This window comes from Podarcis tiliguerta, assembly GCF_965153285.1.
Source record: "Podarcis tiliguerta genome assembly, chromosome: 16".
Taxonomy (NCBI): Eukaryota; Metazoa; Chordata; class Lepidosauria; order Squamata; family Lacertidae; genus Podarcis; species Podarcis tiliguerta.
This window is the reverse complement of record NC_139549.1, coordinates 17598551-17613943: the sequence shown is the minus strand read 5'-3', so window position 1 is coordinate 17613943 and position 15393 is coordinate 17598551. Positions and strand designations below refer to the sequence as shown.

Genomic DNA, 15393 nt, shown 5'->3' with positions numbered 1-15393 from the left:
CTTTTGTCCATCTGGGTAAAGAACCAAATATTGCCCCTGCTTTGCCCATGTACTATGTGAATGTAATTGTTCTGGCTGCAGGCCAGAATCTCTTGACTCTGCATATGCCTATCAAGTATTCAGGTAGCTCCTGCACTGTGATGAGAACGTGCCAAAGGGTCTGTCGTCAGGACCTTTCTACGGTCGCAACAGCCCTTCAGCGAGCCTTTCCCATGTCTGGCCAGCTGTCTCTCCCACACCACGGCCTCCTCTGGCCAGCTTGCCATTCCCCCAAAATGCACACATGGACAACAATGCCTCCAGTCTTTTCTAATTTGATAGCCCAAGTTTTTTTTTATGTCAACCAGAGAGTGCTAAGGAAAATTGACTTGGCTCTTTATTTCTACCCCGAAGATGAGGAAGAAGAAAAAACCCAGTGCTGGGTCTTGAGTGGCAGCCAAGCACCATTCATTGACCCAGCCGTGCCACTGCCTGCGGATCACAGGAAACCAAATAAAATCAGTGGGCAGGAGATATTTGCGCTTTTAATTATCGGAAGAGGTGACATCTGCCCCCATGGAAAGCAGTTTGGAAGCTCCTCCGCCCCCAAACCAAAAGCTTCAATGCACAGCTGCTTCTTAAGGAGGATTCTCTGACACCCAGGATTGATGTGTTCTGCCATCTCTGTTTGGCCCATCTCCATTTCAAAATGCAAATGAAATCCCACGTATAATAAAATGTGCATATGCTTAGACTTTGCGACATTGCCCCACTCATTTTTTTAGGCAGAAGGTGCTCCAAGGTGCAGGTGGAGAAAGTGAAGAAATGCTATTGGGTAACAGAGAGAAGGCGGAACTTTTCAACACCTGCTTTGCCCCTGTCTTCACCCGAAAGGAAAGCGGTGCCTAACTTGGTGATAATAGTATAAACGATGCAAGGAGGGAGCTGCAGCCCAATATAGAAAAAGAGGTTGTCATGGACCACCTAGCTACTTTAAATGAATTTGGCCTGATGGGCTGCACCCAAGGATATTAAAGAAGCATGTGGATGTAATCTCAGAGTCTCTGTCTGTACTATTTGATAATTCTTGGAGAACAAGTGAGCTTTCTGCGGACTGGAGGCAGACAACTGTTGTCCCCATCTTCAAAAAGGGGTGAAAAGAAGACTCAGGTAACTACTGACCAGTTAGCTTGCCATTGATACCAGGAAAGGTCCTAAAAAAAAAAAATTGTTAATTAAACAATCAGTCTGTGAACACTTAGAAAAGGATGTTGTGATTACTAAGACCCAGTATGGGTTTCTCAAAAACAAATCACGCCAGAGAAATCTCATTTCTTTGATGGAGTTACGAGTTTGGTAGATTGGGGGAATGCTGTGGACGTAGTGTATCTTGATTTCAGTAAGGCTTTTGACAAAGTCCTCCATGATGTTCTTGCGGAGAGATGATAAAATGTGGGCTGGATGAGGTAACGGTTAAGTGGATTTGTAGCTGCTTGACTGAATGAACCCAAAGAGTGCTCATTAAGGGTTCTTCATTATCCTGGAAAAAAGTGGTTTAGTGTGGTGCTGCAGGGTTCTGTCCTGGGCCCACTGGTGTTCAACATCTTTATAAACGAATTGGATGAAGGAATTAAGGTGATAATTATGAAATTCACAGATGACATCAAACTGGGAGGGGTAGCTAATGCTGCAGAAGATAGAATCAAGATTCAGAATGCCCTTAAGAGATTGGAGACCTGGGCCCAAACTAAAAAAAATGAATTTCAATAGGGACAAATGTAAGGTTCTGCACTTAGGCAGGGGGTTGGACTAGATGACCCTTTGGTTCCCTTCCAACTCTATAATCGATGATTCTATTATTCTAGATGGGGCAACGTGGCCCTGTGCAAACCCTTCCACAATGAGAAGCTCTCTGTCTTCACGAGACAGAAGACCCTCTTAATCCTAATCTGCCACGGAGCCCCATTAGAGAGAATTTGTAAGCAAAACTCGGGTCCTGCTCCAGTTTGCACTACTGATTTATTGGCTTCATTAGTCGGAGGGGAAGGATCGAGGTTGCCGGGGTGTGATTTATTCTGGCTGCCAGCGAGGCCATTTACCAGTCTCCTGATTTCCTCTGATAACAAATTCCCCCTTCTGTTTAAATAAGAAAAGGGGGGAGAGACAGAGAGATCCAGAAAGATGTTTTGGTCCCTGCACAGCCTCTGGAGAGACATAACTCTCACATTTTTCATGACACGCCTCTTGGGTTGAATCTCAATCAGAGCAGCGCGGGGCTCGGAGCTCAGCTTCCTGAACCTGTCAAGGACCTTGTGAGAATGAAGTAGCAGAGTTCAGAGATTGTCTTGATTGCTTTTTTCTTCATAAGGCCAATTAAGTATCACAGAATATAGCATTCACCCTTTTCGCTGTTGCATCTTTTGATTGGTGTTAATGGTGTGTCAGGCGCTGTACGAGTGACCCAGTGCAGAGTAGAACAGAGATTTTCAAACTGTATTCTAATTCAACCTTTCGCTAGCCGGTGTCCTCCAGATGTTTGGACTCCTATCAACCCCCAGCCAGCATGGCTGTTTTGGACTCCAACTCCCATCAGCCCCAGCCAGCACTGCCATTTTTTACTCCAGCTCAGCTGGGGTTGATGGGAGTTGGAGTCCCAACACCTTTGGAGGTTGCTGGGTTGTAGCAGTACTGTACTCAGAGATGGAAACAATTGACATAGGCCCTAACCACTGCCAAACATATCTGCGTAGAAAGTATTATATCTGTGTAGAAAGTATTCCTTGAAGGCAGATAGCTTTAAAAACCCTACTGATGTCCTTGATGGATAGGGGAGTCCTGGGTTCCAATCTCTGCTTGGCAATATAGGCAGCTGAGTGACCAGCTAGCCACTGTCTCTCAGCCTAACACAACTCACAGGATTGTCACAACAATAAAATTGGAAAATGCCTACATGTACCTGTAGCTCCTTGATGGGTTACAAAAACGATCAACCAGTCTATAAGCTTAGGGTCCATTTTGCTTTGTCTTACAACACCACACACGTGACTCACTTTCTGCCATGAGGGATTTGTGGGCAACATAGTCCTACTGAGAACCAAGTAAGAATGTCAGAGAATTCCAATGAAAAAGAGAGCAATTAAAATTGCCAGTGTTCGCTTATTAGTCCTGTCTCCAGAACGGACATTAATCCAACAAATAGAAATGATAATAACTATATTATTCACGCATCAAAGAGTATATGATGATGCATAATTGATTGTTTGCTTGTTTGCATCATGGTTCCTTTGCATTGAAGTGAATACTGTGGAATAATGTAATTAATTGCATAATTTATTTACTTAATGTTTTGCCATGACGAACAGTGAAACGTATAAAATAGTTTTTGTTGGAACCTTTTCATTCTGTTCAAATGATCGCAAAATTGAAACATTGCTCCATTAGGCAAATACGGGGCACCAAAGCCATCCGGGGGAGACAGTGTTCAGAGATGGACTTGTCACTGGCTTCCCCACTGAAGTAGAACTTGCTTTCTCTAGGAATTCGCCAGAGTTCAGGCCTGAGCATTTCCTGGAACACCTGATTTAGGTTCAGTTTCTCGTAAATCATGTTGCCTACCACCCTGAGGACTAGAAGCTTACTTGATTGCTATTTTAAAAAATAAAGAAAGTGTGGACTTTCAGAACTGTATTCATGTATTTTGAGTAAAGACAGGTTCTGTTCTGTATGATTGCAGGCATGCAGAGTAAGCCAGTGTCCAGTCTTGTGCCCGAGTAGCCGTCTCCGTAAGAAGCAGTTCCCAGGGCCTGAATTTGAAAGTCCAGTGATGTTACACAAGCTGGCACGTTGTACGTTGCACTGCCTGCCTCTGAAGGGCCTTGTCACATCAGCTTAAGCTTCTTGCTGACCAAAGTGCAGGAGGAGTGCTGCAAACAATGGAGATTGCATCCTCCTGAAGCACGTCTCTCTCTCTCTCTCTCTCTCTCTCTCTCTCTCTCTCTGTGTGTGTGTGTGTGTGTGTGTGAACAGCTATAAAACTCTGGACTTGTCTTCTCTGCCTCTCTCTCCTCTCTTCTGCTCCTCCTGCTGCTGCCATCCTTCCTTGCCAGGACCTTTTCCAGAAGGAAACTGGCAGCTTATTCTTCCGGGAATGGAAGGGTATTAGAAGAAGCAAAAACAAAAGCAATAAGTAGTATTAATGTAAGATTAATACTTTTGAAATACTGTCCCCAGGGAGGCTCGCCTGACACCATCATTATATATCTTTAGGCACTAGGCAAAAACTCCTCTGTAACCAGATCTTTGGCCTCTAACTATCTGTGGCCTTTCAGAAGGGAGTGGGATATTTTTAATGTATTCCTGCCCCCTGGTTTTAATATATATAATGTGGGAGGGGGGCAGTGCCAGATTTACGTATAAGCTAAACAAGCTGTAGCTTGGGGTCCCACTCTCTTGGGGGCCCCAAAAAAAATAAAATGGGAAAAAAAACTGGAAGTACATTTCCAAAATATAAGATAAAAAACAAATAAAATAAAACCTACATACAGCAACAGTGTTTTGTGTTGTGTAGGCTCCTATGATGTAAGTAATGGGCCCCGTCTGTTCCCTAAAATTGTATTTCGGTCCAACAATTGCTTTGATAAAATACATATTTTGTTACGTGAAAATGGCTTTAGATACTTACTAGGTCCATAAATTACCATATATATAGCATATATTCAGCACAAAAAACAGCGACAATTTGTTGTTGACAAAGGACAGCTGGACGTATAAAGGGCCCCATTACCCTCAATAGCTTATGGCCTCATCAAACCTAAATCCGCCCCCCCCCCGGGGGGGGGGCGTTGTCTTGTGCAATTTAAAGCGACCAACAAATTAAATTAAGGAGAAGAAGATGGCTTTAAAAGAGGATTAGACAAATTCATGGAGAGAGGACTCATAATGGCTACTAGTCATGATGGCTCTGCTCTGCCTTGACAGCTGGAAGCAGCAATGCTTCTGAATGCTACTTGCTGGAAGCCACAGGAGTCGCTCTTGTGCTTGAATCCTGCTTGTGGGTTTCCCATTGGGGCATCTGGTTGGTCATTGTGAGAACAGGATGCTGGGCCAGGCCTCATCCAGCAAGGCTATTCTTACATTCTTCAGTTTTCTTTTTTCTTTGTACTTTTGATTCCAGAGTAGTACTTTTTACATTAATAATAAGGGCTGTAGCTCAGGGGCAGAGCACCCGCTTTGCATAAGAACATAAGGAGGGCCTGCAGGGTGAGGCCCAAAGGGCATCTAGTCCAGCCTTCAGTTCTCAGAGTAGCTGGCCAGATGCCTATGGGAAACCCCGCAAGCAGGATCTGAGCTCAAGAGGCCTGTTCCCTCCTGTGGATCCTAGCAACTGATATTCAGGAGCATTGCTGCTTCCAGCTGTTGAGGCAGAGCGTAGCCAACACGACTAGTAGACATAGATAGTTCTCTCTGCCATGAATTTGTTTAGTCCTCTTCTACAGGCACCCGTGTCGGTGGCCATCGCTGCCTCCCCCAGGGGCCAGTTCCTTAGGGAAGGGAAGTGGGTTGGTATTAGTAGAATAAAAAAAAAAACTGATTTGCAGTCGACTAGATGTGGCTACTGCCAAGCTGGGGATCTGATCCAGCTCCTCAAGCAATTTCTCCACCCCCAGTTTTGGAGATGGTAGCCAAAAAGCAGGGGGCAGGGGATTAAAGTGGACCCTTTGGCTGGGGGTGCAGATTGTCCTCTCTCTGTTTATGAGATTGGTCACATTGAGTGGGGAGAATATGATCACCCCACTTTCCTCAGTAGATTTGCCTGGAGAAAGCCTGGGTGGATTGGAAAGTGAGTGTGTTTAAAGGTGTTAAGTTCCTTAAAAGGAAGAGGTGTAGCTCAGTGGTTAGAGCACCTGCTTTGCACACAGAAACTCCCAGGCTCAATTCTTGGTGGCATCTTCAGGTAGGGAAGAAAAAGATTCCCTCTCTGGAGTCTTAGAGAGTTGCTGCCAGTCAGTGTAGGAAACGCTGAGCTGTATGGACCAGTTGTCTGACTCTGTGAAAGGGAGCTTACTAACCCCAACTGTGTGAGGCTGAAGGGGAATGTGTTGTCTTTCCTCCTTGGCATTGTGTTAAAACACACCTGAATGCTCCAGACCAGCAAACTGCTAAAACTTCTGCTTTTATAGAGGTTGGCACACCTGCTGGTGATCAGTTAAGCAAGGACATTTGATTAGCATCCCCTAAGTACACCCTTACTGCTTTCATAGGAATTAAGATTCCTATGGAAGCAGTAAGGGTGTACTTAGTTTTTCCACACATGATTTCTCCATCTTGGCTTTGTTTCTATTAATTAAATCATGAGACAGATGTCATGTGTTGTTCTTCATCTGAGGTTGCATTTACCTAATTTCAAGACCTGGAACAAATGATTGCTATTATGTCCTAATATGTAAAACCACATAATTCAAAGGGGGTGCACTTTCTTTTTCCCAAGACTGTATGTTGTAGGTATTCCTCATCTCTGTATTATTCCATTTGTATATTTACAAAATCACACCATGCAGTATAAAAAGTATCTTCCCCGCCCCCTCTCTCATTGCTACCTTCCAGTTTTTGCAACGGCTTTTCCATTATGGGCTGTTTGCCAGTGTATGTTTTACCAGTGATCAATATTCATTAATTGCAAGGTTTTCCAAGTTCTAGCGATTACTATTCTAGCTGCTGTTAATAAATGTGTTATTAATGCCTTACTTCTCAATTGGTTCATATTTGAAGTATATTTCCCAATAACCCCAGCATTTTAGCTTTATTTATAAAGCTAAAATGCTGGGGTTATTGGGATTGTCTGAGCTGTAATCTTAAGATATCTCTTTTGAAACTTTAAAGGGAAGAACTTTGGGGGCCTGTAATGCTCACCTCATATTTCAGAGGAGCGTTTCTAACTGCTACAATTCATATCTTTGAGCCAGGAAATTCAGCATCAAAATCATGACTAAATCCAAGAATAACCGCAGATGTGGAAGCCTGCAGTAAACTAGCATGCATTCAATCGATCATCAATCAAACGCTATGTGTTACTTCCCAGGGAGACTCTTCTTGACCTTGTGGACCTCTCCTCCTCTAGGTTTTCCGGAGTGGCGAGGGCATGGGGATCCGACTGGACAGTGCCTCCGCCTTTCAGGGGGCCATCATCTCGCCACACTACGACTCCCTCCTGGTGAAAGTCATTGCTCACGGCAAAGACCACACCACGGCAGCTTCCAAGATGAGCCGCGCCCTGGCTGAGTTCCGGATCCGCGGGGTCAAGGTAGGAAAGGGCCTCCAGGCTCATGCGCTTTCGGATTTTGTTGTTTGCCAAGGCTGAGACTTGTGCTAGGGGCAGCTGACCTGTTGGTGTTTCTCCTTATAACATGTGCTTTTATTTATCCATTTGGGGCAGGGGATGTGTGTAAAAATTAATTTTGGCAGCCACTGTATAAATACTTCCTCTTCCATGCAGTTTGAGTGTCTGCACACTACAGATATAGATCAGTTAAAGGCTGCTTTCCCATGCACTGATAGCTGAGAATAAGTCTCACTGAAGTCTCTGTGGTTTACTTCTGAATAGACATGCATCCATAGGATTCCTATGCCATTTAGTTTCCCTAGGAAAATCCTGGGAGCTGGTTTTATGAAAGACACTAAATGTCCTCTACATACTATAACTCCCAAGATTCTGTGTGGTAAGTTACTACAATTTCACTAGTCTAAAAGCAATGGTAAGTGTGCATTGCATTGGACTTTTTGGCTTGTTTTTACATTCTTCTTTTTATAAATATTTTTAATGCTGCTATAAACACACATTTTCTGATCTTTACCCAAATCATCAGTTCCTTGGGAGAGATTCCCTGCCTGAAATCCTAGGTTGCTGCTGCAAGTCAGTGTGGACATTACTGAGCTGAGCGAACCAATGGGCTGACTTGATGGATGGATGGATTATTTTGATTTCTATAACAATATATTAAAAAATATCTCTAAACGGTGTACAAAAAACTGAAGCAACAACAGGGAACTTAAACAAAATATTATAAAAACATATGTAACATTAATACAAAGTTAGTTATATATATATACATCAATATCAATTCATTTTCCTTCTGACACACCTCTCAGCTTCTGAGTTCTCACCCAGGGCCTAACAAGCTTTCAGCTCACCCACAACATTTCATGATGATAAGAGTTCCTGGAAACAGCCGACATCACCCTAATCTCTCACTCTGGACATGGTTTTTATGGCAGGTCCAAGGTGGGTGGTAATTCCTCAGGCTGCCACAGCTGTGCCTAATTCAGCTGCACTCTTCGCACCCAGTTCCAGGTACAGCAGGTTTCTTGAGTTTCCCTGGGGGTCCAGAGGTTGGGAAAAGCCCCCCCCCCCCCTCACTCACAGCTCTCTGCCCTCTCCTCCCCCTCCGGCTGCTAGTTGTCTATTCCGTTACATTTACACCACCTTGGCTGTTCAAAACATTTTAAAATTCTAGCAAGGATTAAGTTAATGGTCCCCAGAGCCCTAAGACTCTATTCCTAAAATTGCATGTTAGCCAAAACTCTATCTATCAGTGCTCGCTGAAGTAGAAGCTGCCAGATAGTGTTCAATCCCACTTTCCCAGGTGTGTGAGAGTGGCAAAGTGACATCCTTGCTCTTCCACTTTAGCTTGAAAACCTTGCTCCTTTATCCGTGGCATCAATTGCCATGCTGGCCTTGACATTACATTGTGTATTGTTGGCCTCTGGAATCCATTGAAAGTAGAAGCAGCTCTGTAGGCAGAAAGTACAGCTGCTCTGTAGGCACCCATGTTTTCAAAGAGCATCCAGTCCCCATCCTGCAGATCTGGCAGCTTCCCGTGTTCCTTATTAATGTAACATTTTTATATGTAACTCTGTATATTTGTAAAAGTAGTTGTTAACTTGTCTGTTGTTGCTTTAGTTTCACGTACACCGCTTCGAGATATTTTTTCATATATTAAGTGGCGCAGAAGTGGCCTAAATGAAGAAATAAATTGACGACTCAAGGCGCAGGGAGAGAGACAAGAAAGAGTAGTGCAGTTGAGGCAGGATTTTAAATTTCGGCATCTCAGATCGAAGGCTTGTTTTGCTGAGCCTTGGTTGTTACAGGGGATGCTGCATCCACCTGCTGCCCTTCTGATGATTTGGATGATGACTCCTGCAGCCATGCTGGCTGAGGCTGATGGGAGTTGTAGTTCATAAACATCCGGAGGACGCCAGATTGGCAAAGGCGCCTTCAGCTTGTTCAGAGTCTGCCAACCCGCAGTATCGCTGCCCTTGTTAAGACCTCCCCTTCCCCTTCCCCTGACCTCCTTCACTCCACAGGGGGACAAAGCAACCAGACGATCCCCCTCCTCTGGGCTGGTATCCGATGACATTGGCAGGGCTGGTTCCCTTGCAGTGATGCCATACGGTGCCTCAGTGCCAGGGGAGTACCAGCCGCCTGCCATATGCTTGTCTGCGCTGGGAGGTGTTGTTGCTGACTGGCAGGGCGCCACGGCATGAGGACATCTGCTTGTCTAGGCCTTCTGTCCCAGGAAACCTGCCGTGAGGCTTTTCATGCACTTTACAGTGGAGGGGGAAGCCATAAGGGTCCACATCCTACTTTGTTGCATGCTTGTGCGGTGGCACACCTGGATTTTCAACCTTGGGCAGGCCACAAACACACCTGTTTTATGGGTGAGCTATCATGTATTATCTTACTTGTCGACTGCGCTGGCTGCAGAATTTGAGAGGGCTTCAGGCAGGTCACTCGTATCCCTTAAGAGGCAGGGTGTGGGAAATGGAGAACCCTCACAGTGCTTTGTGCAATGTGGGGAAGAGCAGTATTGTCAAGAAAATGGGCCTTCTTCCAGCGTGGCCCTCCCAGCAAATGTCCAGCTGCGTGTGGTCTCCTGTTTCGGGGGTCAGTGTCTTTATTTACTTACATTTATATCCCACCTTTCCTCCAAGGAGCTCATGTGCGTCTCTTCATTTTATCCTCATAACAACCCTAGAAGGTAGGTTGCTTACACTGAGAGTGAGTGACTGGCCCAAGGTCACAGCCAGTGAGCCTCATGGCTGAGTCAGGATTCAAACCCTGGTCTCCGAGTTCATAGTCCAATGCTCTAACCACTACACCACCACTGGCTAAGCTTGCTTGCTTACTCCACCCTCTCTCCTGTTAGCATCGTGAACAGAATCCAGGGAGGCAGTGGTGGTGGTGGCCTCAGGCCTGGGGCCTACCTTGGCTTTGTAACAGTCATCAGCAGGGTCTGAGAAACTGACGCAGGCAGATGCTCGTCAACTAGAGTCAGGAAACCTATTCCACATTTGCACCATACATTTAAAGTGCTGTGATACCACTTGAAACAGTCATGGCTTCCCCCAAAGAATTCTGGGAGCTGCAGTTTGCTAAGGGAGCTCAGAGCTGTTGGGAGACTCCCCTGTTCCCGCCCCAGAGCCATAATTCCCAGACTGGTTTAATCACCAGTCCATTTTGACTCTGGGAAAATGACCAGTCTGTGGGTCTTCTCTTTGCTTGTGGGTTCTCATCTCACACATCGACAAGGGCCTCTGTCTCACCACCCTGGTGCACATAGGGATGTCACTTCTCAGTTTGCTGAGGCCCTTGCAGATACTTGGCTGCTTGTAGGGAAAGGAGACGATGGAGGCTGCCTGGCACAATAGAGCCAGGCTCCTCAGCTGCTGCCAGGCGGCATTAAGGGGAGGAGGTAGTTTGCGCTGCTGAGCCAGAGCTCTCCTTGCATCAGCCAAGGTACCTCAAGGCAGGAAAAGGCATTTGAGGTTCAGCTCATCAGAGGGCCGAGGGAGGAGGGAGCTGCCATCCACGCTTGGCATAGAATCATAGAATTGTAGAGTTGGAAGGGACCCCAGGGGTCATCTAGTCCAACCCCCTGCAAGGCAGGAATCACAGCTAAATAAACCTAAATAAACCTTGCTGGGTGGCCATCCAGCCTATGTTTGGACTACAGGTCCCATCAGCCCCAACCAGCATTGTCGTATGATGGCTGTGGCTGATGCGACTTGTAGCCCAAAACATCTGGTGAAGGTTGTGTCATTGCTTCCATTGTTTAGGTGTTTTTGTTTCCTTCCTGCTGATACTAAATTTCCACATGGCAGTTGGATCAGAGACATTGGCGGCTGGCGGGGCACCTGTCAGCATCTATTGGCCATGGCACCTAAATGGAGCCTCCCTATTCAGAGGCTGTGTATCTCTAAATAACAGGGGGACACATCTTGCCCGGCAGCAGCAGGGACTTGTTGCTTTCTTGCCCTGTGTTTGGGTTTTCTACCTGGAAAGCATCTTAGCTGGCCACTGTGGGCAACTAACTGCTGGGATTGATGGACCCTTGGGCTAATCCAGTAGGGCTTGTCTTCATAAGAGGTGTTTCTGCTATAGTGATTTATTTTATTTTATTTTATTTTATTTTTTAATTATTTTTATTGAATTATGCAAATACAAACAAAACAAAGCATACAAACATATCAGCTAAAGACAAAAAAGAAAGAAGAAAAGTAGAGAAAAAAGGGGGGAAGAAACAAAAACAGAGCAAAAACAGAGCAAACGCAAAAAGTAAGAACATAAATATAGTACAAAAAAACTGCAATAGACATCCCAGAATGTCATTTCTCTGCTGAGGTACTGACCCTTCTGGGGTGAAACTCTTTTAATTATTCTTTGTTTTTTTACTTGCGTCAACCTCACAGCAGTTCGTTTCCTATAGCTAGAGCAGTTTCTCTGTATTTCAATATAATCCTCATCTTGGTATAAGGAAACATTTTCCCACTTACAGATTTATTCTAAGCACAACCAAATCTTGATTGTTGAACCTTGACTCTTTAGATAGGTGTCTGCTATAGTGATTTAGACCAGGGGTCGGCAAGGTTTACCTCGCCAGGGCCTGTTCACTCCCGTGGAGATCGCTCAGTGGGCCGGATCGCATCTACGCAGATGCAATTTCTGGTGCTGCGGAAGTGAGTCTCCACGCTGCACTGGTTTAGCACAGCGTGCAGGGACTCACCGAGCGCGTGGCTCAGTTCGGGGGCAGCTCGGGGGCCGTTTAAACAACCACTGTGGGCCACTTGTGGCCCATGGGCCACAGGTTGCCGACCCCTGATTAGACAATGCCATAGGCAAGGGAGCTAACAGAATGCTGTGCCATGCAGTTAAAAAAATCCCTGCACATGAGAATCCTAGCATGTCAGAGAGAGAGAGAAGCCCCATCCTAGCCATCTTCTTGGCATGCTTGTTTCCTGTGTGCAAGGAGTTGCATTGCTCACACCCCTTACGGCTTTGTCCAGTTTTGCTGGGCTCCCCAGATCTCATTCTGAGGCTGATTGTAGGAGACGCTGTGTCACGGCCACCCTCTTACAGTTCACCTGCTGCGGGAGGTGGAGGCAGGAGGGGTGATGTGTCCAGCTGGCGGCCCCCAGGCGGTGCTTCTTGATGCTTCGTAGCATTTCTGTTGCGTTGAACCGTGCCGATCTGACACAGCTTGCTAATTCCTCCCCGAGCGTCGGGTCACATCGGCTTCCCGAATTCAGCCGCCTTGTGGGCGGGCTGCTGAATATTCAGCGTGTGCATCTCAACGGCCTCCCTTTCCCCTTCCGTGAAAATGATTGCTTCGGAAAAGGGAATTGCCGTCCCTGCCACCTCTCCATGCCCTTCATCAATGCCTCCCAGTTAAATAAACACTCTTGGCACGGATGGCGTGTTGAATAAATAGCAAAGGCTGTTTGCCGATCCTGCCGGCTGGTGCTGATTTGCGGCACCTGGAACAAACGTCGGACCTGCGTGGCCCACATCATAAATGGCTGGCCAGCCCACATTGTTGCGGTTAGAATCAGTGCCGATGAGGCATTTTAAAGTGGAAAGTGGCCTGTCTTCTGCCTGCAGGAAGTATGTCAGCCCACAAATCTGGCATCCAGAAATAAAATACCTGTGTTGGGGGGAGGGGGAGTCTGCAAAGATTCCACCAACCTCTCTAGGCTTCCTCCCCATTTGAGCACCAATCTTGTGTACCTGCATCTTGTGCTGGGGACTCAGGACAGATTAGAGCAGCTGTCCCCAATATCATGCCCTCCAAATGTTTGGGACTGCAAACTCCCATCAGCCCCAACCAACGTGGCGTAGTCTAAGAACAGGACAGCCTGTAGGATCAGGCCAAAGGGGGGAGGCATCTAGTTCAGCATCCTGTTCTCATAGTGGCCAACCAGATGCCTGTAAGAAATCCAGCCAGCCAGCATGGCCACTTTGGAATCCCATTGATTCCCACTAACCCCAGCCAACACCACTGTTTTGGACCACAACTCCCATCAGCCACAGCCAACAGTGTGGTTCAGAACATCTGGAGGGCGACAGGTTGGAGAAAGCTAGATTAGAGGATGCTTACTGCCTCTCCTCACCTGCCACTTGAGCTAATGGCGTTGGTCTTGGACTTGGTGTTGAACACTTCCAGGCTGTTTGTTGGCTTATTCCCTCCACTCCCCTCTGTTCCTGACCCTTGGCCTTTTTGGAGAAGAGGGCCTTCTCACTGTTGGTGCCCAGGTTGTGGAATTCCCCAGAGAGGCTTGCCTGACACCCACCCTGTGAGCTTTTAGTCCTTTTAGATCCTTTGTTCTGATGTTGTTCTCTGCAGGTTGCTATTTTCTATCTCTGTACTTATTCTTTTAGATTTCACATTTTTATCTTTTTTTCCCTTATCATGCAAATCACCCAGAGAACCTTTCTTGATCGTGCAATAATACTGTGGGTCTGGGGCCGCCAACCCTTTTGGATCCATGAGCACATACACACACACACAAACACACACACGTATACACTGCAACCTAATTCTGTTGTCTGCAACCGAATTCTTATTTCAAACCTGATTTTAGGAGCAGCAGGGAGACCTACGGGGGCCAGAGACGTCCTCTATGGGCACCACACTGGCAACTCATGATGTTAGTAAACTGCATCTTGTGGGAAATCGTGCTCAAGATGACCCAGGATGGATCTGTTGCTTGGCAGCGGAGCCTTTGAGCCGGTCTGCTTTCCTTACAGTCAGAGCAAAGGGTGCTTGTAGGTGAAGTAGGAACTCTAAATCCAGCTCCAGCTTTGCTTTTATTCTGGTCTTTTTTGGTGTGCTACAAAGCAATCTAACAATGTACTTTTCTCAAAATGTACTTTTCTCAAAATGTACTTTTCTCAAAATGTACTTTTCTCAAAATGTACTTTTCTCAAAATGTACATTGCACTGAATTTCCTAGAACTTGCAAAGGTAAAATCAAACAAACAATGCATACCTTTATATATTTACTTATTTATTGCATTTGTATCCTACCTTTTTTCCTCCCAAGGAGTTCATGGTGGCATACATGGTTCTCCTGCTCCATATTTAGTCCTCACAACAACCCTATGAGGTAGGTTAGTCTGAGAGGCTCAGTGAGCTTCATGGCCAAGTGAGGATTTGAACCCAGGTTTCCCAGGTCCTAGTTCAACACTCTAACCACTACCCCTTCACACCATACTGACTCTCAGAAGCGCCTTAACTTTGTGGCCTTTGAGCTGCTGTTTGCTTCACACCCAAGGTCAGACAAATGGATGCTGCAAGACCTTAGATTTCAGCCTCTCTTAGGGCCCAGTTCCCTGGGCAAATTACCCTGGCAAGCCCCCATTGAAACAAATGCAAGTTGTAGGTGGAAAACAGAGGAGGAAATGCCTCTGTTAGAATTTGCCATTTAATCTCTACTTTTCCACTTTTAAGCTTAGCAAATTAATGCTGCAATTTTTGGGTGAACATCAGTCAGACGGTTCTATTGGAAAATATTTTGATCGGGGAAGAAACTGTCTCCCAATTCATCAGGCAGCCAATTGAAATTTTTTTGGGTAAAAATAAAATAACATGTTTAAAAAAACAGATGGCAAACAACATCTTAGAAGAGGATTTCCTTTTCTCTGTGCATGTGTGTGTCTTCAAAGATGGTGCCAACTGCAACACCCACATACAGTAAAGCAAACAAAAATAAAGTGGTTTTCCCCTGGAACTATTTTCTTCAGCTGCAAATTTAAGAGCATATCAATTAAACTTGTAGGATTAAGTGACCAAGATTTATTTAATTGGGTGACAGTCCTAATCAAAATATAAGGGGGTGGATGCATCTCAAATCCCTTTGCTCTTTATATGCTTTAGGATATATGTGTGCTTATATTAAAAGAAATCATCCTATCCTACCTTAAAGGGGGAAAGGGAAGAGGCAGCTTTAAGATGAGAACATAACGTAAGCCTGCTGCATCAGGCCAGTAGCCCACCTAGTCCAGCATCCTGTTCTCACAGTGGCCAACCAGATGCCGCAATAGGAAGCCCAAAAGCAGGACCCTCCCGTGGTCTCCAGCAA

The 15393-nt window shown here is 45.7% G+C and overlaps 1 protein-coding gene across 16 annotated transcripts in view; it reads left to right on the top strand.

Annotated features, from left to right (window-relative positions):
* The window catches only part of PC (pyruvate carboxylase), a 258381-nt gene that overhangs the window by 159765 nt on the left and 83223 nt on the right, over positions 1-15393 (top strand). For all 16 annotated transcript variants that reach the window (XM_083417268.1, XM_083417277.1, XM_083417267.1 and 13 more), the window contains one exon: positions 7097-7279. In XM_083417268.1, the coding sequence (XP_083273394.1) occupies positions 7097-7279 (183 nt within the window). The remainder of the gene's footprint in view (positions 1-7096; positions 7280-15393) is intronic.